This window comes from Microcebus murinus, chromosome 3 (genome assembly GCF_040939455.1).
Source record: "Microcebus murinus isolate Inina chromosome 3, M.murinus_Inina_mat1.0, whole genome shotgun sequence".
Taxonomy (NCBI): Eukaryota; Metazoa; Chordata; class Mammalia; order Primates; family Cheirogaleidae; genus Microcebus; species Microcebus murinus.
The window spans coordinates 728,281-754,763 of NC_134106.1; the positions used below are offsets into that span (position 1 = coordinate 728,281).

The window sequence follows — 26,483 nt, forward strand, 5'->3', positions numbered from 1 at the left end:
CTCAGGTGTTGGGGACTGGGCCATGGCCCTCCTTGGAGGTCACCACTGTGCTGACCACACAGCGTGTCCTGAGGGGTAGGACCGCGCCCTCCTACTTGGCGTGTGCACTTTCTGTCTGGCCACGGCTCGTGCGTGCCGCAGGTGCGCCTGGGTGTGTGTGTGTGAGCCCAAACAGGTGTGCAGGTGGTCTGGATCAGCGTCCAGAAGCAGGAGGCCACTGTTGGCAGCTTATTCGGTAGCTTTCCCTTTATAGATTTGTAGAGAAGGAAAATTAGCAGTTTCAGGAAGACTTTGGACCTCAAGGAAAATTATTTCGTTAAAATGCAGATTGGCCTCGGATTCTAATGGGCCGCATAATTCTGCCCAGAAGACCAGAGATAGCAGATGCGGACCAGAGCACCTCCCGGCCCCCACGCCCAGACCTGCTCTGCGAACTGACTTGCTCAGGCTCTGTTCACGGCTCGCGGGCAGGGGCACGCAAGGCAGAGCCACGTCTAGCTGGCCCTTCGTCCATCCCATATCGGGGTGGGTGACTTTGCTTCCACTTCTAATGTCGTTTCTGTGAGAAAAGCAACTGTAAACTCTGAAATCCGGTGTGCATGAGAACGTCCAGGCAGAGATAGTCTCTGCCTGTTCTCAGGCTACTGAAAGTATAATAAATATTAGTACGTACGGACGCAGGCCCAACTCAATCGCTGGATTTGATGTGACTGCAACAGACGTCCTTCCCTTGGTCCTTTCAGCAGAAACGAGCATGTGATTCCATTCTGCAGGGATATAAATACTCTACATTGCATATATCAGTATGCACCTGTAACGAGACGGCGTGCATGAGCCCGAGGTACGTCCAAGCGAAGCCATTCCATCCGCTCCCAGTGTGACAGTGTGCATCACTGAGTGTGTCCTTACCATCTTCCTTTGGAAGCTAGTTTTCATTTGTTGTTCATAAACTCACCTAAACCCTCTCAGCTGGAAACGTTGTTGATCAAGAGCGTGCTGCTGCCTGGGCTTGAAGCAAAAACATGCCCACGTGTTTAGAACGTCCGGCTTCAGGCTGGGCTCCCCGGCATCAGTGCTGGATGCGTTTAATTACAATCCTCGGAGACTCTGCCAACGCGAGAACCCGGTGTCCTTGTCTGCACATCCTGCCCAGCGTCACGGCGGGTGGTTCTCGTCGGTGTGCGGCGAGTCTCTCACTCCGGTATCCTCCACCCTGTGCCAGGCTCCTGCGTGTCCTTGCTCGATCCCTGCTCCATAAGGGTGTTGGTTTCTCGTTAGTGACACAGTTGGCAGAGTCACACTCCGACACCGGCGTTTCCTGGTGGCATCAGCGTGCTGGCTTATAAAGCAAACCGACCTCCCTGTGCTCGGCCAGACGCCCTTTCATGCAAGAACTTGTGCATCTACTTTCTAATTAAGTTTAAAATATAATCAAGGCCGGGCGAGGTGGCTCACGCCTGTAATCCTAGCACTCTGGGAGGCTGAGTCGGGCGCATTGCTCGAGGTAAGGAGTTCGAAACCAGCCTGAGCAAGAGCGAGACCCCCGTCTCTACTATAAATAGAAAGAAATTAATTGGCCAACTAATACATATAGAAAAAAAAATTAGCTGGGCTTGGTGGCACATGCCTGTAGTCCCAGCTACTCGGGAGGCTGAGGCAGGAGGATGACTTGAGCCCAGGAGTTTGAGGTTGCTGTGACCCAGGCTGACGCCATGGCACTCACTCTAGCCTGGGTAACAAAGCAAGACTGCCTCAAAAAAATAAATAAATAACAAATAAAATATAATCAAGAGACACAAGAGACAGATGTCAAGACAGAACTGGCCCCAGAAGGCTGGTGGGTGAACTAGAAGGACACCCGGGCTGCAGCCGTCCCCCCGGCACCCCAGGGCGGCCTTTGACCCCCCATCCCCCAGTGGGCAGGCTGCCCCCCCAGGAGGAAGGCAGGTGGGTGTGAGGCCCCCTCACTGCGGCCCCCTCGCTGCGGCCCCCAAATCCTGAGCCTTCCAGCCACACTCAGAGCTAGGTTGTGGCCACACTCCAGAGCCATCCTTAGCTGGCTGCTCCTTGCTCTGCTGTCACCCCCGGACCCCTCTGGGCCTGGGCGTCCCCCCGCTTTGCCTGTGCGGACCAACATGGAGCCCTCCCTGGACACACGGGCTGTGTGCACATCCGTGCTGCAGGGCGTCCTGGAGCCCTTCAGTGGCTGCGTGTCTCTTGTCTGTTCCTCGACTGTGAATGAATCTGTCAGCGGCACAGATGTGGCGTCACGGCATGAGGCGCTGTGTCCCTGACCACGCTGTGTCCAAGGCCGCCCAGGACGGTGCCAGGAGCTCCAGGCTCCCCTTGCCCAGGCCCGCCAAGCTGCTCTGGGGATGGCCTGTCCCTAGCGCACTGCCTGTCACTGAGGTTCTGCCCTGCGCCCCGGGCCCCGGCCGGGCTGGACTCCTGCCTCCCCGCAGTCCGCGTGTGGCGCGGCCGTCCCGTGTCTTCCACAATCTCCGTGTGCTGGTCACTCTCCTGTGTGGCTCGTGCACCGCCAGACAGGTGCGCTGTTGTCGTGTCTTCCTCTGCCCACGCAGAAAGGTAGTGACCGCGTGTGGGTGTTCCATGCATGGAAGTGATGCCCAGGCCTGGGTAGCTCTCTGGGGATCGCACAGTTAAATGCCATTTAAATGCAGAAAGATCCGTTGGCGAGGAAGAGAGCTAGACATTGGAGCCGTGCTCTGGGTGGAAATTTTGTTTTAAAGCTCTGAATTGAGTTTCCTCCATGGTAGAGAAGTCTCCGCAGGGAGCAAAGTGTGACGTGAAGGATGGTGTTTACCGTTGGTCTCGGTACGGACGAGCCCCTCCACGCGTGTCCCAGGGAGACACCGCCGTGTGTTTTCAGTTGCAGCCATTTATTTCCCTACAAGCCGTTTGGCTCAATTTAATTAGATTGGAACCGAGCGCACTGCGGAGTGATGTTTCTATTTCTGCTCCTCGGTTTGTCTCAGGGCTTAATCCAATTCTCAATTAACATTCCCATCACAGGAGAGCACAGCCACATTAGCTTTTATTAATTGCTCCGTTTTGGAGTCTCCTCTCTCCAGCCTTAACCGTCTGATTCCGGAGGGTGCCGGTGGGCGCCCACGGCCAAGGGGCCGGGCGTGTGTCTGAGCACACATGTCCGGGTGTTCCCCGGGGCCCAGGCTCCACGGTGGGGGCGGGGAAGGGTCCTGCTGCAGGTTTCCACCGGGGCCTCAGGGTCTCAGACGTATCCCTGCACAGACCAGGCACCCCCCAAAACTGCAAAACAGCCTAAAATGTGTTTATCATTACCATGTATTTCCATGTGCTGTAGACCCCAAAGCAAGTGTTTTTAAGGTTCGTGTGTGGAGCTCTAGAAAAGAATGCCACCTATTCCCTGAGTGAAGCAAAGCCAGACTGGTTTTACCGTTTACAGTTTCACTTAAAAATACGTCTTTTACAGAACAAGTAGAAAACTAAAGTTAATGTCAACCTCGTCAGCAAGTCCACCAAGTATGCACTGTATCCATATCATATCTTGCGAGTGACATTTGTGTCCGACTGCAACGTCCAGTTACGTGTGCCAGTCACGCAACTCAAGCACTTACTCACTGCATGGTGGCTGTGTGCTAGGTTCTAGGAAGCCAGCTGCTTGCTCGGAAGAGAACTGGTCCAAAATGTCACCTGCTCCTGCTGCTGTCCGGGCTTGCACACTTTGGACGTGGTCTCTCCCCTCCTGTGGAGCAGGGCTCGCACCTCCCCACGGACACAGCCTTCCCGAGCCCGGAACATAGGTCTGGGCTCGCAGATGTGGGTCCCAGAGGCACACGAATGTTCGGAGGCACACGAGTGTTTGGAGGCACATGAGTGTTCGGAGGCACATGCGTGTTCGGAAAGAGCACATCTGAGCTGCCTCTGAGCTTTGCACGCTGAGTGGTCAGGGCTGAAGCTCACCCGCCCCGTCCCTCCGCCCCACTGAAGGAGTCATTGCTCTGCACACAGCGGAGCCCCGCCAAGACTTCAAACTTAGGGAACCTTGTAGTGACCGTGCAGTTTCTTTGGAGACGGGCCACACGTTAGGGTGGGACCCGGTGCTGCCCGTGGCTCTGGAACCGCTGATGAGCTAGACGTTGCCGCCCGGCGAGCACAGGGGACGGTGACCCGGTGGCCCGTCCCTGCCAGCCCCTCACCTCCGAGGCTGTGGCCGGCTCTCGCAGTCCCCAGGCGCCTTGCTCGAGGGGAGGCTGGGGACTTTGAGCGCTCGCCTTTGTTCACAGAGTCCGGTCCCCGCTGGCAGCAGGGGCACGCTGGGGTGCGGCGTGGAGATCAGCCGCTGCGCCCGACCAGCCGCCGGGGCCACGTGGCAGATTCAGGCAGTGGCGCGCCCTTGGTTGTGGACTGGTGAGGAAACTACGAACAGCGCCGTCCTCACAGGCAGCCCTCAAAATCCTCGCCGAACAGCACGGCCGGGGGAGCCGCTTGAGCACTGACCAGGGAGCCCATCGTTCCGGCCCTCGGGCTGCAGCTGAGATGTCCCGTAGGGCACGAGGGCTTACGTGGCATGGCCACGGGAACATAAAAAGCGGCGCCGTCTTCCAGTCATGTGCACTGTGCCCATCAGGTGTGGATTTACCCAGCTCCTCCGCCCCTCCCACCTGCTTGATTTCCACTGAGTCTGACTTTCTTTTGTGCACTGGGGTGTTGATCGGTTAGTTCCACTTTAGTATCGAGTCCGTGCAGTGCTTGTTTTCCCATTCTTGGGATACTTCACTTAGAAGAACGGGCTCCAGCTCCAGTTTGGTCCCACTGTGTGAGCAAAAGAAAAACGAACATGTTGCACGACAGGCACAGAAAGTTAGCAAAGAGAAAGCCCTGTGATCTAGCGTGTTTTCAAAGACACTCTGGGGAAGGGACATGTGGGGGCTCTGTTCCGCGCATTTGGTTTTGATTGGAACGATAAGATACCTGCAAAGACTTCTAACTCTCGCAAAGGCGGAAATGTTTGCCTAGAGACTGTAGAAAACGCTTGTGCAGGTCCCGTGTGACCACGGGTCCTCCCGTTCCAGTACACGTCATTTGCACGTTAGGACTTTCTATGAAAAATTTTGTGCAAAGGGGGGGAGGTTAATATCGCAATTGCCTAAATAAAGTTAAACAGCACTGTTTGAGACCGTTCTCTCACGGTGAACACTTCTTTTCTAGTCCAGAACCTACACGTGCCGCTGGCAGGGAGAGGCGCTGCGCTTCACGGTGGATCTTGCCGTGGGCTTCACGTGCTCCGACAGCAAGACGCAGGTAAGACGCCCTCAGGGCGGGATGTTCCCATGGCAATGCGCGCCGATTATGTCTCCTGGATGTCAACGCTGTAAAAAATGCCCCCCAGCAGCCACCAGCTCTGAAGGGTGGTGCTCGGGGTACAGGCTGTGCCTTCAGGGTCTGTCCCCTTCTGACACCTCCGGCTTCTGGGATTTTCACAGCCTGGACGGTGCCGGGCGACAGGATCCCCTCGGGGGAGGGGGCAGCCGGGGGAGGGGAGTGCGGCCTGAGCTGTGTCCCCCCCACCCCACCCCCGGGCTGAAAAGAAATGTCAACAATTGCGCTTAAAACTCGAGCAGTTTTGGTGACGAACAGGCCCCGCTGGTGGAGTTTGCAACTGTCTGATAAACTGTCATTAGAGGCGGGATCTGACCCCCCCCCCAGCGCCCACCTGGGCCCCTGACTGCAGGTCGCCAGGTGCTTTGCAGAGACGGGACCGGCACTTCGCCATACGAGCGTTTAAAGCATCCACTCTCTGGGCTAATTCAGAATGGGAGGGATGGGAGAGTATTGGGGTCACAAATACCACTGATAAAAAAAAAAAAACAGAATCTCAACATACCGGGTTTAAAGATCCAATGGTCTTTTGTCAGCAACTCCTGAATCAGGCAGCACCCCGAAAACAGAGCCCCCGCTGGGCGTGGCAGAGCAGGTGGTGCTTGTCAGGCAGCTTGAGCAGGAGCAGGGACCAGAATGACGCGCAGAGGGGTCGCGTGCGGCCGCTTCAGCGCACTCTCCGTGCCAGGTGAGGGCAGAGGGGCCGTGCCGGGAAACGCCTGTAGTTAAGAAGACCGGCCTGGTGGGACCTTCCTGGTCCTCACGTTCAGTCTGTAGCGCAGGGCCCGTCCTGGTCTGGCCCAGTGCCCCGGCCGCCCACAAACCGAGCTCACCGCGTCCTTACGGCCTTCCCTGCCATGTGCACAGAAATTTCCAACGCCTGCGTTTCCTCTTTCGCTTAACTCAGCGCACGCCTGACGCTGCTTGTCACGGCGCAGCGCACGGGGCCCATCTGTGAGTTAGTCCTGGGGTCCCGGAAGGAATGAGCGAGGCGAGAAGACGCCGTTGCCCACTACTTGCCCATCTCCCCGCTGCGGCGTCTCCGCCGGGCGGGTTTGCCCCCGGGCCACACCCGGAGACACCCAGACGCCTCTTTCTGGAGAGTCCAGGGCGCCTGCCTGCTGTAGCCGAGACACCACTCTCATCCCACGCGCAAAGGACGCCCGCGGTGCAGGGCGGGGCCCGAGGGTCGGCGTCCAGCGTGGGGACCCTGCACCAGCGCCGGGGCTGCTTCCTGCGCAGAACACCAGGACCAGAAAGCCACTGTGGTCCTCGTTCCCGTCCCGGGGAGGCTGCTAGGGTGTTTTCCCGGTGGGCTGCACGGGGCGTCCGTCACAGTGATGAGACATTCTTGCACAGGAGTTTCATGCTAAGAAGGGATTCCCGGTGCCGTCCGGCACCCAGGCCGCACCGTCGGCCCTGAGGTCACCGGGTGGGCGAACGGCGCCCTGGTCCCGCTCAGGGCTCTTCCCTCGTCTGGGCGTGGCTTACTCTGTGAGCAATCAGGGGAAACCCTGTCTTCTGAGATTTCTGTGCCTCCTGACCACACCTGCCTCTGACCACAAGCTCCCCACGTGAAGGTGCGATAACAGGTCACGCTGAAGGCAGACGAGATTCAGCTGAGTCTAAGCGGCTGAAACCACAGCCGCCTTCCCCGGCCCCGGAGACGCGCTGGGCGATGCCGGGGGTGGACTCGCGCGTGGATCTGGAGGGCAGCGGGGCGGGCGGAGCGACTTTGGGGAGGCTGCCCCAGGCCGGCCATGCTGAGTGTTTCCTCGGCTACTTCAACGTCCCAGGGGCTCACATGCTCTTTTCTGCTAGTAACAAGAATTCACAGGTGCGCTTCACCTCTGGAGCCCAGAACCGCAGGCAGGGGCAACTGAGGGCGCGTTCCGGACGCCCTCGCGTGGACAGACGCTGACATTTCCAATCCTCCACGCACCGGGCGCCTGGACTCTGCCCCGGGGCTGGGCTCAGATTCCTCCCTGTGCACAGGCAGGCCGGGGTGGTTGTCCCCTAAGGCCCTGCAGAGTCCCGAATGTCCCCAAATCCAGAGGAACCCTGTGTTTGACACCTTGGCAGGAAGTGCAGAGAGTCAACTCAGCTCCCAGGTCAGTGGGAGAGAACCACGAGCCAGGCAGGCAGCGCCGGGCAGCAACAAGACGGGGGTTCTCGGATGGGCAGGCAGGGGCCCAGCAACACCCCCCACACCCCGTTCTTGCAGCCTCCTTGCCTGCCCTGACATGCAGAGAAAAGTATGTCCATTGCTTCAAAATAAACATTTTTAATAGAAATGGAATGTACAGTTTGCTAAAAGAAGTTACTGCTGTTTCCTATTGGGATTTTTCTGGGAGGACAAAGGTTTGTCATAATGAAGTGTCTATAATTAAAAACGATCCTTTATAAGAGACAGCCTTTATAAGGTCCTTTATAAGAGACGTTTATAAAACGATCCTTTATAAGAGACGTTTCTATTTGCTGCAGCCTTTTTTATTAAGAATTTATAGAGCACATTTCATCTCTAAAGTGCAAACAGTAAGTAACTTTTGCAATATTAAAGGTAGTATTATCTACATTTTTCAAGTGGGTTCGTGAGAAACCAAGGTTCAGCGACTTGCACGTAGCCGTGGACGGGGGTATGGGTCAGGACTAGAGGTTTTCATTTCGTCCGCACTTTCCGCTATGTGCCTACAGGAAGAACTGAGCCTTGCAGTGGATGTTTAAAAGTTCTCCAAACAGAAAAAGGAGCAATGATCATAGGATGCTCTTAGGGACGTACAGGGAACCCCGTGAGAAAACCTGAGAGGGCCGTAGGGCAGAGGTGGGATTGAAGACGTGGCACTGATGTGTTAAGACAGTCACAGGGACACCAGGGACGGCTCATGAGGGCTGGGCTGGGGACAGAAGAGAGCCAGGGGGGCACGAGGTCCCTCTGTGCAGGTGGCAGAGTGAGAGGGCAAAGGCCCTGACGTGTTGTCACAGGCTAAAGGCAGATGAGAAAATCCAGCAAATGTCTGTGTTCATTCGAATAGGCTGTTTAAGGTACCATGTTTCCCTGAAAATAAGGCAGGGTCTTATATTTATTTTCCCTCAAGAAGACACACTAGGGCTTATTTTCAAGGGATGTGTTATGTTTTTTAAGTACGGCACAACAATCTACATTGATTCAAATATAGTGAAGTTGTCTTCTTCTGGAACATCATCATCACTCTCCAGAACCCCGAATTCCATCCTGAATTTCTTGCGACTCTATTTCCTTCAGAACCATCGGCCCCAATCTCTCATGTCGAGCCATAGAGCTCTCACGGGGCAGATGAGAAGGGCTGCCCCTCTCCTTTCCCGCTCCGCGACGACATGCATGGGTTGTGCAGATGCGCTGCGTAGCCACGCCCGCCACTAGGGCTTATTTTCGGGGCAGGGCTTCTATTGCACAAATGCTTAGGAATCCTGCTAGGGCTCATTTTATGGGCAGGTCTTGTTTTCAGGGAAACAGGGTAGTGATAGGTGCTGATTAACTAAACGATCTTTTGTCTACAAGTCACTAATTTCATTTCTTTACAGAACGTGCTCTGGAGATTTAAGTTCTCTCAACTTAAGGGGTCCTCGGATGACGGGAAAACGAGAATGAAGCTGCTATTTCAGAACCTGGACACCAGACAAATTGAAACGAAGGTAGGAGACAGTCCGCCCTGCCGCCCAGCCCCTCTCAAAGTGGGACCACGTGGGCAGCGGGAGAAATGCCCGTTCCTCCCACGCGTCTTCGGAATTAGAGCCACGTCCTGGAGCGTGAACCCTCCCCGACAGTCAGGCGGCAGAGGTGACAAAGGAGCCCGCACGGGTGGAGTGTCCCTCAGTCCCTCGTCCGAAAGGTCTGGGGCCAGAACTGGTTTGGGCTTCAGATTCTTTTCAGGTTTTTTAGAGTATTTGCATTATACTTACAAGCTGGGCATCTCAAAGGAATAGCATTTCCTTTGAACTCAGAGCTCAAAGTGTGGGATTTTGGAGCGTTTTTGGATTTCAGACTTTCAGATTTGGGAGGCTCAACCCGCGGGATGTTTTTCTAGTAAGACTTTTGCATCCTAAAATTGTGATCATCGAAACAAATTATCTGGCTCTACTAAAAATCATAAGTTTCTTAGTAAATATTAGCAGGAAATTAATATTTTAAGGTCTTAATTTTTAAATTAATTTAATTTTTAAATTAATATTTTAAGATTTTGATTTTAAAAATAAAAATTTAAAAGAAGACTTTTATGAACTGCATTTAGGATATGATGATTTGTGTCTAACATTGAGAGCAAATTGCTTTGTTCTTTTATGAACTGCATTCAGGATATGATGATTTGTGTATAATATTGAGAGCAAATTGCTTTGTTCATTAAAAGGGCTTCAAAGATAACTTCCAAATTCACTGCAGAGGGGCCACTCTACTGTCCATGGGCATTGATTCTTTTATATTTTATGCATAAATGTGTCATCAGCAAACCAGTTTTAATATAAACTAAATGCAAACTAGAGCATAAATTTCATATTTAAAAAAAAATAACATTGAACGGTATGAGAAGCTTGGACACATACTGCTTGGAGACAGGTCACCGACACTTGCCATGCATCTTCTGCGATGACATTAATCCCAGCGCCACGTCACAGGATGTGTGAAAGTTCAGAGTCAACTTCTGTCCGCTCTTTGTTGGCTTCAAGAAAACAAGGCTCCGTCACTACTTGTTAAGTGCAATAGAATGGCACCCACCCGCTTGGCGTGCTTCGCATGTCCCTTTACCCGTGGCAAGCTGGGTGGCTGAGGGCCAGGCACAGGGGCCCCCGAGTTCATCCATGCTCTAGGGGTGGGGGCCCCATTGCTCCCTATCATAAAGGGCCGTGGTTGGCACCTCTGTAGCAAAAGCAGGTTAACAAGAGAAAAGTGTGATGAATTTATTAGGTGCACATGCGTGCACAGAAGTCATACAACATGAGAACTCTCCTACCACGTCTACTGCAGGATATATGCAGGGGCCTTTTTTTTAAAGAAATGAGTTTTTAGAAAACATTTGTCAAATGTGGATTTCTTGCAAAATTTTTGGAAAGGTCACTGATACAAGGCAAAGTCGGTCAACTCCCTCATGGGCAGTTTTTGTTTTGTCTCTGTCTTTTGAAAATTTTAAAACTTATCTGGGAAAACGGATCCTATTTCGTTATCCCAGAATACTCTAAGGGGGGCCGGATGGTCAGGGCTCAAGTGCCCTCTTCTGAGGGGCAGGAACGGGGTCCCCACAGGCCCGGTGCTCATAAAGGTTCGCGGGGACAAAGGTCGTCTCTCGGGAGCTGCCTGGGCGTGGCCACGACGCTGTCTTCTCTTTCCTGGGCTGATCCGGGGAGGGGTCCTGAGACAGCCGCCTTTCTGTGGGAGAGTAGAGCAGCTTCCTCAGTCAGGACGTCCCAGAGAGACCCCCCACACACACACCCCCGAGGCAGCCAGGCCAGGTTAGCCGCCTTGACTCTGAGGCCCCTGTACCTCCAAGCACCAGGCTTTGGGGTGTCGCTCTCTGAGCCCCAACAGTGATCTTTTTGTTTTCTCCTAACCAAGCAGCACAGGGTGGCCCTGGACGGAGCCATCCAGGGTCTGGACGTTCAGTCTCCTTCAGGCTGGAAACCTTCCGGAGGATCTGATCACGACAGCCGGAGCACAGGCAGCCTTTATGCGAGCCGGGGTAGGAACTGCACTCCTTACACACGAGGCCGGTTTCTTGCCCCCAGCCTGTCTCCTGAGCGTCGTGCTGCTGTAACAAAACACCGTGGCCCGGGGGCTTGTGAACAGAAACGCGTCCCTCAGTTCTGGAGGCTCCAGGTCCACGATCAGGACGCCGGCGGGTTCGGGTCTGGCGAGGGGTCTCCTGGCTGAGAAGGCATCTCCTCACCGTGTCCTCACGTGGCGGGGCTCTCCGGGCGTCTTCTAAGGACACCAATCCCATCTGGGAGGGCCCCGCCCTCACGGACAACCTCCAAGGGCCCCAGGCTATGGGGAGGACTTGAGCCTGTGGACCTGGGGGACACGAGCATTCGGGCCACAGCCCCGTGGCACCGTCATGGCTTCTCCAGGGTCTGCCGGTGGGCCCGTGGCCCGCCCCTCTTCCATGCCACGGCCAAGACCCCCTGGGGAGGGAGGAAGGCCGCTCTCGTCCCACCCCTTCACGTGAGGGTGGGGGGGCTGCAGCAGGCTCTCGGCCGACACACCCCAGGCCCACACGCCTGCCGGGGCACAGCCACGGGGCCACGGGAGCCACGCCACGCGGGATCAGCCACTGTTGCCCCGAGAGCCCAGCCTCGGGCCGGGAACAGTGAAGGGACAGCGCCGGGTCCACGTGGCCGCGGCGAGCAGTGGCAGGAGTGGAGGCGAGCCCAGGCACGGCGCCACGGGCTTCAGTCTCCACCAGCCACCGGGGAGCTCAAGTCGCAGGGGACTCTCGGCCGGCCGCGGCGGCTCTCACCAGCGCTCGGACACAAGTGTTCCAGAGTAAGGGATCGCAAGCTTTCGGGGCAGGGTTATCTAGATCACAGTGCCTGTTTAAAATGTGATGTTTTTAAATTAAAATTTCAAAAGCACCAAAAGAAGCGTGGCCCGTTGAGACGTTTGGGTGATCGGCGGCCTACGGAGGTCTCCTGGGCTGGGGCTGGTGGGCAGCCCGGATGTCTGTCCCGGGACATCCACGGTGGCTTCCCGGCGAAGAGCGACTGATTCCGCAGACGGGAAGGCGGCAGAGGAGGCTCGGCGGCGGAGAGGGGAGCCGGCTCTGCCTGGAGGGCGGAGCTGGTGGGAGGGAGCCGCGCCAGGGAACTTGCAGAAGGTCCATGGCGGGAGGGCGGCAGCTGCTTTGCATGAGGGACCTCGCCCGGGGCACCACTGCCCGGCTACGCCCTCTCGAACCCTCGCTGAGGTTCAGGCTTTCTCTGTGCCTTAAGAAGGCCGCCCGGAGTCCCCATCTGTTTATCGCTGTCCGTTTTGTTCATGTCCACGGCCGGTCTTGCCGGGGGTGGGCGATTATAAATGACGGACTTCACCGGCAGGGACGGGCAGCTGCAGTTTCCACGTGGCACTGGGGACACGAGGTCACCCCTGGCCCCGGTGACCTCAGCGAAGAGGACTCAGGATTTTGGTTCAAAGAAACGTGATTAATATCGATGAAAGGGGAAAAGAGATTCTGAGTATTGTATTTTCCCAAATGAGAAAATGGAAGTACAAGTGCCAACACGCTTACTAACGAGACATAGGAAATTACCTTTTCAGCTGTCGTCATTGGGGGGAAAAAAGAAAAGAAAGTCCAGTGGCTACAAGGAGCGGCTTTACGAGATTGAGTAATATTTCGAGTGGCTTCGTACATGACTGACGTGAATCGGTGCCTGTCTCCCGCGTTTCTGTTAACTATTTGTAAGCCGAAATAATCTGAAAACCTCTCTCCCTGATATATTTATTACGATCTTTGCTCTTTGATATTAAGCTTAGAATGAGTGAAATTCTAACCATCGATTATGGAAATCGACTTGTTGGGATGGTAAGTGGAGGAGTTACTGGTCTTTGCCGGACTTGGAAGTTTCGAAATAAAACACTTAGAGCAGCAGGAAAAGCAGCCCAGGGCCTCCCCGAGATGCGGCCACGTCACTCCGGGGCGTCTGGGACGCGAGGATGACACTTCGTGAAAACGCTTCCCAAAGAGCAGAGGTCCGTCTTCAACGTGAGCCTCCGGGGCCAGGAAGAGGCAAAAGTGATGGATTCGGAGCTGTTTGCAAGAGTCAGGTTTTTTTGTGTTTTTTTTTTAACCTCCCTGGCAAGGCAATAATGCTGAGCTTCAGTACAGATAAAATTTATGAAGTCATAATTCTGTTACTTGCGGAAGGAGAAAATGAGATGTGAAATTGTGAGCCAAGGAGATCTTACAGCCCCAAGAAACGGCGTCAGGAGGGAAATTGCAGAGCAGCAGCCCCTGTGATCACAGAGACACGTCGGGGAAGGTGGGTCTTTGGCTGCCACCGGAAGCCTCTGAACTGGGCGGAAGGGAGAGGGCGGCTGACCCCACGGATCCCGGGCAGGGCCGGAAGCGCCTGTGCTCGGACAGAGCCCTGCTCCCGCCTGCCCACCAGGCCGCGCCCAGCCCGGCTGGTCACACCCGGGTTCCTTTCTCTCCCTCCCTGGCGGCTTCTGGTGGCAGCAGGACACTAGTCCCAGCTGCGGGCTGCTCTGCCCCTGGGCCCTCTGCCGGGTCACCCGGGTCAGCCTGCACACTCTCCCGGACCCCACGCCCTCCCGGACCCCACGCCCTCCTGGGGAGTGTCCTGCACTCAGTCTCTCCCTCCTGTCCCGTGACGGGCCGTGGCCCGTGGCCCCAGCCCCAATTCTGTCTGTGCTGGCTCACCTTCCGTGCACAGGAAGGTCCAGTCCTCTGCGCGGCGGCCCCAGTGTCACGGCCCGATTGCAGGACGGGGGATGAACACAGAAAGACACAGACACAAAAGACTTGGCTGCAGCCCCAGAAAAGAAAAGCGCACAGACACAAAAGACGGTTCAAGACTGCAGCGCTCAAAGCACCAGTTGTTTTGTTTTTATACCGTTCGATTTGGCAAGTGTCCCCGAAGCTATTTTCTCACGCCAGCTTCTTTCCCGGCTACTTTTTGGTACATGACTTCCCAGGGGTCAACAGCACCTGTTTCTCCAGACACAGCACCAGAGATGCCTGATATGTCTGATACCGATTGTGGACAACAAGACGCCCGGCTTGCTTGCATAGCACGGGGAAGATGCGTGCGCGCTATCCTCTTGGCGTTGGATACCGTTCGAGGATACCAAGAGGCCTTGGCATGCATGCAAAACTGCATGTCCTTGGCTATTTGTCTCGGGGAACAGTTCCCACCGCTGGTCAACAAGTCACACCCTGCTAATTGTGGGAACAAGCAGCGAGCTCCCGTTCTGCTGACTTTGAGTCTCGGCCAATCTGACCCAGGGACGGCTCCTTCACCCCAGCTGACCTGGCAGCGTCCCCTCCCGCACCCCCCTCCCCGGCACAGTCCCCTCCCTGACTTCACAGGTGTAGCCCCGAGTGACTGCCACCTGCTGCTGGCGTTTCAGCACCGGCCCCTCCGCCCTCCCGTCTGCCCTCAGCTCCCTGGGCACAGTGACACGCGCCTTCTCCAGGCGTCCCCAGCAGTTGTGTGCCGAGTTCGAGGTCCAGCACACGGTGCACCAGTGACAAGCACAGGTGAAACTCGCAGGTCGGGATGAGCCTGAGAATCTGCGTGTCCAAAAAGCTCCCAGGAGGCGCTTGCTCTGCAGGAACGTTCTGCGTAAAACGTGGGAGTTTATTCTCGGACACTCAGTCACCCGGCGGCCCTGTAGTTCCCAGGTTCTGACGTCATCATTGAGCAGAACAGCGAGCCACGGCCGAGGGTGAGGTCCCTGACGTCAAGTGTCAGTTCCGTAACTGACGGGCCCTGTCACTTTGCAAAAGTCATTTAAAACTCCATTTCCTCATCTGAAAAAACGGGGATCGTGGCGCCTGCTTTTTATTTTGTTTTACTTTTTCCGCTTTGAGGTGGAGGGCGCCCCACTGGTGTGGCAGAGAGGGGCAGAGGCCTCATGTGCTGGCACGGTGCTGCACCAGCCCCTCCTGCAGTCACACACGGGGCCCAGGGCTCCCGCGGGCCCCTGCTTCTCAGACAAGACGTCGCTGCAGAGACACCCACGGCATCCGGCTCGCCCTGGCCGGTCTGTGCTGGGTCTGGGTCACACCCACCCAGGGGAGCCAGACAGCAAACTTCTGGATTTTCCAGCTGCACGTAAACCCACTGGGAGCTCGACCATGCCTGGGTGGGAGTCGGCCCCACGGCACCGAGTGGCTGAGCCAGGTCAGGGCTCTGCCACCCCGGGGAGCGGGTTCCGGCAGCATCGGCAGGTAGAAGGACCGAGAATGCCCGAGTGTCCATCTCCGTACCTGACGTCCCAACCGCTGCGCACGGAAACAGGAAGTCTGAGCTCTCTGCAGAACAGCAAGATGAATCGAGTTCCCAGCACGATTATTCCTAGTGACTGTCACATTCCACCTGTATCTGGGGGCGTTTCTAAGGCAAGTCACAAAGCAGATTCATTCATTCCAGAAAGTCACTCACTTATGTGGCGCCTTCCAATCCGCCTGGGGCTGGGTGGCGAGGGCGGCTGGCTCCCAGGCGCGCCTAAAACTGCTAAAACCAAGGTGTCTGCAGGGCTGGTTCTTCCTGGAGGCTGCAGGGAGAATCCATTTTCCTGGATTTTCCAGATCCAGAGCCTTTGCCATCGATTGTGTTCCAGGCTGGACCATGGCAGGGAGGGGCACGGGGCTCCTGGCTCCTGCCAGGGGCTATGCCGGACACGTCCTCCCAACCGGTGTTCAGAGGTGAGGGTCTCCGCGGAAGCCCGGGTCACGGCCCCGCTGCTCCGGAGAATTCCGTCTGTGCCCTCCCCACCCACCAGCCCGTGGTCAGTGGGAAGGTGGGGCTGGACTTTGCAGGGTTTGGGGGCAAGATCCTGCTGCGTCCAGAGGCCCTTGGGCTCCTCACGGCCAGAAGCCTGCGGCCCCAAGGAGGGCAAGGTCCTCACTCGTCTGTCTCCCTCTCGCGTGCATAACTGAAAGACCAAAGCCTCGTGCTTTCGTTTCCCTTTCCTGAACAAACCCGTCGCGGAGGGACTTTGCCCCTCTCCACCTCAGACAGAAACCGGGAGCGCCGCTGTCTGGCTGCTCCCCCCAGGCCGGCGTCCGCACAGGTGAGGAGGCTGCTCACTCGGGAAGGGGCTGGGGGTGGGGGGTCGCTTTCAGTGCCTGCGAGAGAGGAGCCCCTAAAATACGAGAGAGCAGAGGCTCCAGGGCCGACCCTCCCCCGCCCTGTCCTGGGACCCGGCTCCCCCCACGCAGGCCCCAGCGCTCCCCGCCTTATGCCAAGAGTCCCGCTGGGGGTGGGTGGCAGGCGCTGGCCTCGGGGACATGCTCAGGCCGGTGCCGCCGCCTCCAGCAATGTCGCCACCACCCCACGAGCGACCACCAACCCATGCGCCCAAACACAGCCCTGCAAGGTAAACCGAGTCCCCGGGTCCTTGGGTCCTCTGCGGGGAGGATGTGCATGTGGGGTCTGTCACCCCCAGCCCTGTCACCCCTGGCCACCAGCCCTTCCTCCCAGGGCCAGGCGCCCTCAGGGCGTGAGGACTCCACAGGGACAGGCTGGAGGAGGAGAAGGAAGGTGCAGAGAGAGGGAGGCAGGAGGGGCTGCAGAGGTGCAGCAGGGAGAAGGGCAGGAACAAATCCCCCCGGAGGAGCCTCTGGAAGAGCGGAATCTGCAGGGGACTGCGTAGACGGGGCCTGGAGCAAATTCCCACAACAATGTCAGAATAGTGGAGCTCAAGTTTAAGCACCTTAGGTAACAGCTTTCTGAAGCTGTTTGTGAGGGTTTTGTGGAATTTTTTTTTCAGAATTCCTAATTTTAGTTGGTAAGCTTTGGGAAGGCAGGAAACCTCTCCAGCGGTTATAGATGGTCCCGTTTATAGGCTTTTGTACATAAATAAACTTCTCCCTGCATTTTAAATTGATCCTGAGTAAAAACATTAATCCTGCAGTACCAGAACATACAAGTAAAATTTGTCCACTTTTGGAGAATTTACTCAGTTAGGATGGGGAGTCAAGCCTGTGCCCAGTTCCACTTTGCTGTGCTTTCAGAAATTGGGAGGAGGCCTGGTTCTTTCAGTTTGCTTTTGTGCAGATACAGAGACGAACACTTGTCAGTCAAACCTGGTTCGGCTGAGGTTGTCTGGGCCTGACTGCTCAGAGCTCTCAGTGGGTCTGTCTGCATGGGGACGGGATTTACTAAATATTTAAAGAATGTCCTAAGTTACCTATACTTATTTGCATATGGTAAGATGCAAGCTCTGACATGAAGCTCTGACTCAAGGGGGTGGAGGGGCATGGGCAATATACGTAACCTTAACATTTGCACCCCCATAATATGCTGCAATAAAAAAAACATAGTAACCATAGCTAAGAATACATATATATATATATGTTTCTGATTTCCATTTCTTGGAGCAATCAAGTGTTGATGGGTATGTATTTTGAGAATAAAATTACCAAAAAAAAAAAATTCCAATGACTATTAAAAGGATCATGTAGATCCAGTTTCTAAGTGTATAATAACATGTATCCACCTGTATCCATAAATACATGAAATATTCAAATATGGCATTTCATTTCAGCCACTGGCATTGCAGTAAGAGTGTATGGACTTGGTGAATTATGCAATGTAATATTTATAAAAAGGAAAATTAATCATTATTCGGCATTCATTTCTCCACATATTTTATTTGCCATAGATTAGTGAAATGGTTTCATTTCAGGCATTTAGACTAGATTAGCAAGTTCACTTGTGCTGATTGTTCTCACAGAGATTTGTGGTATTGGCACCTGGCAAATATCATGAGGAGACATTGAATGGACCCCAGACACCTTCTGGTTTTTGTTGTGTTTTGTGTTTTTGTTGTTTTTCAAACAAAAAGAAAGTCTTATCTGTTCAAAAAAAAAACAAGCAAAAGGAAATGTCCTGTGACCCCCAACTCTCAGCAACTTTCTCTCGGGGCCCGGCTGGCCATACGTCCGAACCTCACGGCCTTCTGGGCACACTTTTAAACCAGGGTGCGAATCACAGCAAAGATAATTTGGCAATTACACCGGCCACTGCGCTGAGCGTCGCGGGCGACCAAGACCGCACTTTGAGAAGCGCGTTTGAGATCGGAAGGGTCCCAAAGCCTCAGGAACAGCGAGAGACCCATCAGACTGGGATTTGGAGGCGTCCGGCCCCTCTAGGTCCACTCGCTTTGCAGCCACGGCCTTTCTCTCTCGGCCACCTGCCCTCCCCAAAAGCAGGGGCTCAGCTGGGTGTTCCGCTCAGACCCAACGCCCAGGGTGACTCTGGCCGTCTCTAGTGCAGAGTCGTGGCCCAGGGGGCCCCGCTGGTAATATCTGTTTAGAAAATTGGCCAGACCAGAGACACCATGACGTGGCCTTTGGCTGCAGGGAAAACACTCTGTGAGGTGTCCCCAGGGGGCCTGCTCACCCAGTGTCTGGAGCAAGACGGAATTGACTGACCGTCCTTCCAGAAAGGTTAATTCGATTCCTGGATTTCAATACCATTGACTGGGGTTCCGTGCGGAATTCAGTGATACGAGTTCAAAATCGTACTGCCTACGATTTTGCCGCGTGGCTTCAACGTATGAGACCAAAAATTATTATTATTATTATTATTTTTTTTTTTTTTGAGACAGAGTCTCGCTTTGTTGCCCAGGCTAGAGTGAGTGTCGTGGCGTCAGCCTAGCTCACAGCAACCTCAAACTCCTGGGCTTGAGCGATCCTTCTGCCTCAGCCTCCCGAGTAGCTGGGACTACAGGCATGCGCCACCATGCCCGGCTAATTTTTTATATATATATATCAGTTGGCCAATTAATTTATTTCTATTTATAGTAGAGACGGGGTCTCGCTCTTGCTCAGGCTGGTTTTGAACTCCTGACCTTGAGCAATCCGCCCGCCTCGGCCTCCCAAGAGCTAGGATTACAGGCGTGAGCCACCGCGCCCGGCCCAAAAATTATTGATGTTGCTTTTGAATTCGTCCGTTCGTGCTGGTGGCTGTTTGGTCCCTTATTCCTGGGCGTTGTGCTATTATTGGATAAGCGCTGGGGACTCGAACGCAGCCCTCAGTTTGTACATGTGAAGCCAAGTCGCTGGCGCATATGTTATGTGGTCATTATGGCTGTTTCCTCCCAAATGTCCCTTTGAGAAGCTCAGTACTCGCTATTCAGAAACATACATAAAATTACAGTTTTATTAAGTTTTCGAGAGCCTTGTGTTTCTTCTAGGGAGTTACTTGGTTTTCCTCTCTTCTGTGGATAAGGCACAACGAATCAAAACTCTTGCATACCGTTTCAGGGTGTAGCTATAACTAGCGAATCCCGCGTGAATCAAAGTTCAGTGCAGGAGCGGGGCGGGTTGTGGGTCTGACTCTCAGAGGAGGGCCCTGCTGACTGACAGGTGGAATGTTCTCTGTGGAGCCACCTGCGTGGTGTGCAGCTTTGCAGGAGAACACAGCTGAACGTCTTGGACAGTTTGCTCATCAAATAGCCTGAAAGAGTCGAAATAATCGATCGTGTAGCTATCGAGGCTACGGTTCGTTCCCCTGCAAAGGAGGAACTTAATTCAGATTAGAACGAAGAGATTCCCCCCTGGTTGCCGGACTAGGAGGCCGGGGCCTGTCCCAGTGCAGTGAGACCTGACGCCACCCCGCGTTCTTAGTCCGCCTGAGTGGGGCGCTCCTCCGTGGGGCGCCCCCTTCCCGGCAGGCCCTGTCCCCACTCGGCAGCTGAGGTGTGGGAGCAGGCTGCAGGCGTTCACATCCACTCCTGGTGGTGCCATAGTAGCAATCCTGCCCCTCCTCCCACGCTCTGTGTCAACCTCCCACTGTGGGCTCCGGGTGGCCCACCTGGGTCCTGTACCCGTCCTAAGAGAAGAGCAGTTTCTAGAAAGGCGGCAGGCGGAGGCCAGGGAGACTGAGGTGCTCACGTCGACAGAAGTGTGACGTCCCCGTGGAGACGCCAAGGCCTCGGCTGGTGCAGACAAGCCGCTCAGAAAGGCCGAGACGGGTGTGGGGCGGGGGGCCACCTGGGGAGGTGCTGCCTCCCCTCCCGCCGGGCGCGGGGCAGGGGCTCTGTCCTCTCCGTCCCTCGTCCCCTGCAGTGAAAACCTCAAGCTCCTGCGTTCACAGAGGCTCAGAGGAGCCCAGCTGTGGGGTCGCCAGGCCTGGGTCTGCGGTCGCCCTTTTCCTTGGAAACGATCTATCTTTCTTTCCAGCACCATCTGAGCAGTTTAGGACGTGCTGGAATTTCGGTGAAATATAGTGACTACATGTCCGTCCGGTGGCAGCCACCTTAAAAGGGCTTCTGCCCTTGTCATCACACCGGAGTCGGGTTACTCTGGGAGACCGGAGAAGCCGTGGGCGGAGAGAGTGCGTTTAAGGCTCCCTCCCGCCCGCAGAACGGAGCGAGCGGCAGGACAGCGAGGAGGCACATCCACCGTCAAAAGCATTGAGATCGTGGTTCCCAACAACTGAACAACTTCTAAACACCGTTCGACTTCTATCTCAGTGTTAGGGGTCAGGTCGCGGTGGCTGTCGCTTTGGCCTGGGGCTGTCACGTGGAGAAGTCTGTGGGAAGAACAGTTTGCGGGTCCCTTTTGACTTTAAACCTTTGGAAATCTTTAAAATGGGGAGGTTAACTATCAGCAGTTTGTTTCAGGCGTGTTTTTTCTTTCTTTTCCTGGTGGGGACGCCACCTGAAGCATCCTCACTCACACACACACCCTGTTGCCATGGTGACAGGATGGGGCCAAAGCTCGGTCCTCAGGACTCCGGCTGTGCTGGGACCTGCCGCGCACACATGTTCAGCGCCCGCAGAGCTGAATGTGGGGGAGACCCACATTCTTGGGGGCTCCCATGTGGAGGAGCCTGAAATCCGCCCTGCCGGGCCGGCGAGGCCCAGGTCAGGATCTCAACCTGTTCCTGCACCTGCACCTGCTCCTCAGGCATAAGGGAGAATGATCCAATTGTCCGAGTGTTAATTCCTGCAAAGCAGTGTATTTATACGTGTAGCCAACTTTTTATCATATCCCTCTGCCTTTTACTTACTTCTTTCATGTGCATTTTACTTTCTTTTAGATCACAAAGTACAGAAATCTGTTAAATATTTTTTTTGATGCACTTTCCCAATAATGATAATAAACACGTTTAATCATATTTCTTTCTTGCAGGAGCTAGAGTTTCAGGACCTGGCAGCGGTGCTGCACTGCATACACGCCTTCATCGCGGCCAAGGTGGCCTCGGTGGACCCCGGGTTCGTGGACAGCCAGAGCATCGCGAGAAAATACACGCACAGCAGCTGAAGACTGCGTCTGCCGGGTGCCGGAAGAGTAAATTATTTTCTTACGAAACGATTCTTTCCTGCACAGCATTGCAACTTTGTGTGATTTTATAATGAGCCTCTATAGTTGGGATACCAATAAAATACGTCACTAGTTTCCAAAGATGGGTCACCTTGTTAAATCTACGTCTCACAGAGCTGTGGCTAGGAGGGGTCACGGGAGACCGAGCACCCCATGGGCACCTCCAGATGACACATGCTGTGTCCACGCTGCACCCCCACTTGCCGCGCTGTGAAACCCGGACTTTATTTTCACAAAACAGGCAGCAGAAGATGCCGAGAGCTCAGCTTGTTTCTGCTCAAGGAGGGAAGGGCTTCCCCTGGGTTTGGGGTCACCTGCCCGTCTTCTCGGACGGGCAGCGGAGTGTCGACCATCTGGGAAAGCGGGGGGACCGTCGGAATACGCAGGACAAGGAAACCAACTCTACTTAATTTTAATATTAAGTATTTATACATTAATTTTTATATAATTATGTAATTTATAATATTGAATGGTACACATCATTTAAATGTGAATTTTAATTATTTTCCAAAGTCACCAAATACAGCTTGTAATTTAGTTCCCTTGTTTCTCATATTGTCTCTGACTTCCAAGAAGGGACACTTTATATTTTTGTTATTTATTATAAAAGCAATTTACTGGAGTTCCTTGGGTTTTCTTTTAGGAATACAGACTAGTTGGGAAAAGTCAAGATCATTATGCACTTATCTACCAAGGCTTCCAATAAAGGATGACATAAAGCTAACCACCTGTAAAGTATAGGAATATGACAAAATAAACAGGGAACAGAATGTGCAAACACTACAGGTTTGATGTTCCACGAGGTGACTAAGATTTTAACAATCATTCCCAGCTCCACCCCACCCCTTGTTTATCTGATATTTAGGAGGAAGGAAATATTTTAATATATCAAATATTTATAATCACTGGTTTTATGTGTTTGGAAATATATCCTCCTTTTTAGAGGATATACATCTATGTATGTGTATGTAATATATATTGTAAATAAAATTCTCATTAACATTTTAACGGCTTCCATGGAAGACTCTGGCAAGAAGCAGAATATTTCAAGTGAATTTTAAGATAATGGTCTTCCACGTGAACGGTGATCACAGAGCCCCAGAAAACACTGTTCTGTGCAGGTGTTCGTGCTCAGACTGTCCATGCTCAGACCCAGTCCATCTATCGGTATTGAGATAGAAATAGGAGTTAGAATTTTATAAAATATTCACCAACAGAAAAGATAAAATTAGAAATTTCCCTTCCTCCAGCGTCTCTTGTGGTGTGGATATTTTGATCTCCAAATTGAGCAGATGTTCATTTTCTTCCCTTATACCACAAAGCCTAAGCCCACTCAAAAATAAGTTCTTTTTTTTTTTTTTTTGCACGAAGGAACGGAGAAACTGAAGGTTTTTGTTAGTTTTTATGAAAACAATGTAGTTTCAAAAAATTTGCCCTTACTGGATAATAATGAAAAGAATATTTTCCCCGGAAGATCTGATACTGAAGTTTATTTTTGCACACCTATACGGTTCTTTCTGAAAGGTGCGCTGTGTAGAGTTAACAGACAGCGAAAGTCTTTTCTTATAAAACGCAGCAGGCGGGCCACCACCCCCACCACCCCCCCCCCCCCCGTCCGTCCTGCTCACATCAGCCCCTGCCTGCGGGTGGCCACGCCCGGCGTCGCGAACCTGCTACAGACTCACGTGGTGAGGCCGTGTCCCAGGACTTGGGCCGTTCTCCTCGGGAGACAACGACCGATTATTGCATTGTTGGAAAACAGACCCCTCAGGCCGTCTCAGCACTTCCTTGCACCTGGCCCAGGCTCTTTAGCGGATGGGGGGCCAGGTCAGAAACGGTTCTATTTTTATTTGGAATGTGCAGGTATTTCTAAAATCTTCTCAGCTTTGAATTTTCATGAGAAAGTAGCAAGAGTCACCTGCAAGTCCCTGCAGCAACTTTTACTGAAAACTCACCGGCACACCCCCTACCTGGGGTGCAGGTGCGGGCTTTGGTCTCACTCTCAGGTGGAGAAGGGGAAGTTTGCAGGGAATCGGCCACTATTGAAGCCACCGTCGACTGTCCCACCGTCTACACTAAGGAACTGGCAGGGAGCCCAGGCCACTGTGGCCCGGAGCCCTCCCACCACGGGGCCACCTCCATCTGCAAGGAAAGAACATTCCGGACTCTCACCTCCCCACGCAGGCCTGTGGGGTCTGGCTGTGCGGGGCATGTGCTGTCTTTGCCGCTTCCTTGGAAAACAACAGCTGTTAAGTTACTGACGTGAACCCGCTTCCCTCTGTTCCTTTTTTTCTTTTTTTTTTTTTTTTTGCACTTATTTCCCATTTGAACAATAAAAACAGAAAAATTTCTCACTGATGAAGCACTAGTAAAAGTGAAAGTATATTATTTTGGAAATTGTCTCAGTCTGTGTTCCTGGACCTGATTGAATGCACGATTTATTTAGGAGTATTTGGCACAATGTGATTCCGCGTTGGCGGTTCTCTTTAGTGATAGTGGTTGATGAATATTCATCTCTAAAGTTTATTTACATATTTTATGAGGAGCCTGGAAACACCCCCAGTCCTGAACGGGGAGGGAATGAAGTTGCGAGCTCTACATCCTTCCCGCCGGGGAGTGGCACGGCCACCTGGCTGCCCGTCCCGGACGCAGGCTCCGCATGGACTAAGCACCTTGGTTTTCACGGGGCAGAGCCAGCCGGTGACTCACCTGTGTCCTGGGAAAGAGGGAAACCTGTCCCCGAAAAGGTCAGGGAGACACGGTCACAGCTCAAAATCAGGCTTTCAAGCCAAGGGGAACAGACGGAACTTAAAGAGCAGAAACCGATTTGAGAAGAGAGAAAGCAATTCAGCAGTGGGTTGTGACGGAGGGTGTGTAGTACGTCGCGGTCATCTTAGTGAGGACGGGAGCTGAGCACTAGGAACCAACTTTAGAACAAGCGGCACCAACTGTACTCTCATCTTAGGGTCTGAATTTTCACAGCCTCAGAGCACACGTCTCAGCTATCAAAGAAAAACATTATAATACTAATTGCATTTGACTCTAGAACTTAAAAAACCTCTCGGAACATAAACGATTCTCTCTGAGTCTTTTACCTTTGGGATTTAGTCGAACTCTCTGTTTCTACATCAGCCGGTGCCCTTTGCTGGTCAGGTTACTGGCACCGGCGTGACCTGGCGTTTGCATGCTGAGCCCATTGTCACGTGTTCCGTGAGGGCTCCCCCCTCTGGGCGTCCAGCACAGCAGAGCCACGCCGGCAGGAGCCCGGACAGTGGGCGGGAGCGCTGGGCTGATGCCCACATCCCTGTGGATGGTTCTCGGGACTGACGTTCTAACGCCTCGATTGCTGACAGTCTCCGCTGGACGCACAACCCCCAGTCCCTCCTCCGCCCCTGGGTGGCGGGTGTCCACCGATTGCCGTCTGCTCAGACATGGGAAAGGCAGGGCGGGATCTTTCAAAACAGGTAGGTACGAGATTGGGGAGATTCCTGTTTGGTTGGTTTTGCTTTCATCAGAGTTTGGGACGATAAAGTAGCCCAGTGAGCAGTTAGCAGTCAACGCCTCAGGTTCCAACCTACCTCTCGAACGTCGTGTCCCTCGCGTGGATGTCAAAAGTGAGTGTGGACCATGTTTAGGAGACCATGGTTTGACGTCAGGAGAGCTGTGACGTGCAGGTCGAACCTGCATGAAGTCACCCTCTTTGCTGGCCGCTCATCTACGTGGTGGGAACAGTCATGGTCCCCCAGACAGCCTCCTCATGGGCCTGGCGACCTTCAAACCATCCACACCCACCCCACCCATTCCCACCCCATCTCTCCATCCATCCATCCATCCACACCTACCCCACCCATTCCCACCCCATCTCTCCATCCATCCATCCATCCACACCCACCCCACCCATTCCCACCCCCATCTATCCAAGGATCCACCCATCCACACCCACCCCACACATTCCCACCCCATCTCTCCATCCATCCATCCATCCATGCCTACCCCACCCATTCCCACCCCATCTCTCCATCCATCCATCCATCCACGCCTACCCCACCCATTCCCACCCCATCTCTCCATCCATCCATCCATCCACACCTACCCCACCCATTCCCACCCCATCTCTCCATCCATCCATCCATCCACGCCTACCCCACCCATTCCCACCCCCATCTATCCAAGGATCCACCCATCCACACCCACCCCACCCATTCCCACCCCCATCTCTCCATCCATCCATCCACCCACACCCACCCCACCCATTCCCACCCCCATCCATCTACCCATCCATCCATCCATCCATCCACACCCACCTCACCCATTCCCACCCCCATCTATCCAAGGATCCATTCATCCACGCCCACCCCACCCATTCCCACCCCCATCTCTCCATCCATCCATCCATCCACACCCACCCCACCCATTCCCACCCCCATCCATCTACCCATCCATCCATCCATCCATCCACACCCACCTCACCCATTCCCACCCCCATCTATCCAAGGATCCATTCATCCACGCCCACCCCACCCATTCCCACCCCCATCTATCCAAGGATCCATCCATCCATGCCCACCCTACCCATTCCCACCCCCATCTCTCCATCCATCCATTTCTCCATCCACACCCACCCCACCCATTCCCACCCCCATCTATCAAACCATCCATCCACACCCACCCCACCCATTCCCACCCCCATCTATCCAATCCTCCATCCATCCATACTCACTCCACCCATTCTTACCCCAATCTATCCCATCAGCCATCCATCTATGCTCATCCCACCCATTCCCACTCCATATATCCAACCATCCATCCATGCATGCCCACCCCACCCATTCCCACCCCCATCTACCCAATCACCATCCATCTACACCCACCCCACCTATTCCCACCCCCATCCTTTCACCCACCCCACCTATTCCCACCCCCATCCTTTCACCCACCCAGCCATCCATGCATGCCCACCCCACCCATTCCCACACTCATCCATCCACCGACCCAAGGTGAACTCTGTTCCTCTCCCTGACTTCCACTCCCCCGTTTCCTCCAAGAAAGCTTTCT

General features: G+C 54.1%; 1 protein-coding gene across 1 annotated transcript in view; it reads left to right on the forward strand.

Annotated features, from left to right (window-relative positions):
* SNTG2 (syntrophin gamma 2) overlaps nucleotides 1-22,002 on the forward strand; it is a 175,628-nt gene extending 153,626 nt beyond the window's left edge. Inside the window, exons 15-17 of the mRNA XM_076000461.1 lie at nucleotides 5,212-5,304; nucleotides 8,944-9,054; nucleotides 21,237-22,002. Coding sequence (XP_075856576.1) covers nucleotides 5,212-5,304; nucleotides 8,944-9,054; nucleotides 21,237-21,368 — 336 coding nt within the window. The 3' untranslated portion in view covers nucleotides 21,369-22,002. The remainder of the gene's footprint in view (nucleotides 1-5,211; nucleotides 5,305-8,943; nucleotides 9,055-21,236) is intronic.
* The last annotated feature ends 4,481 nt before the right edge of the window (nucleotides 22,003-26,483 follow it).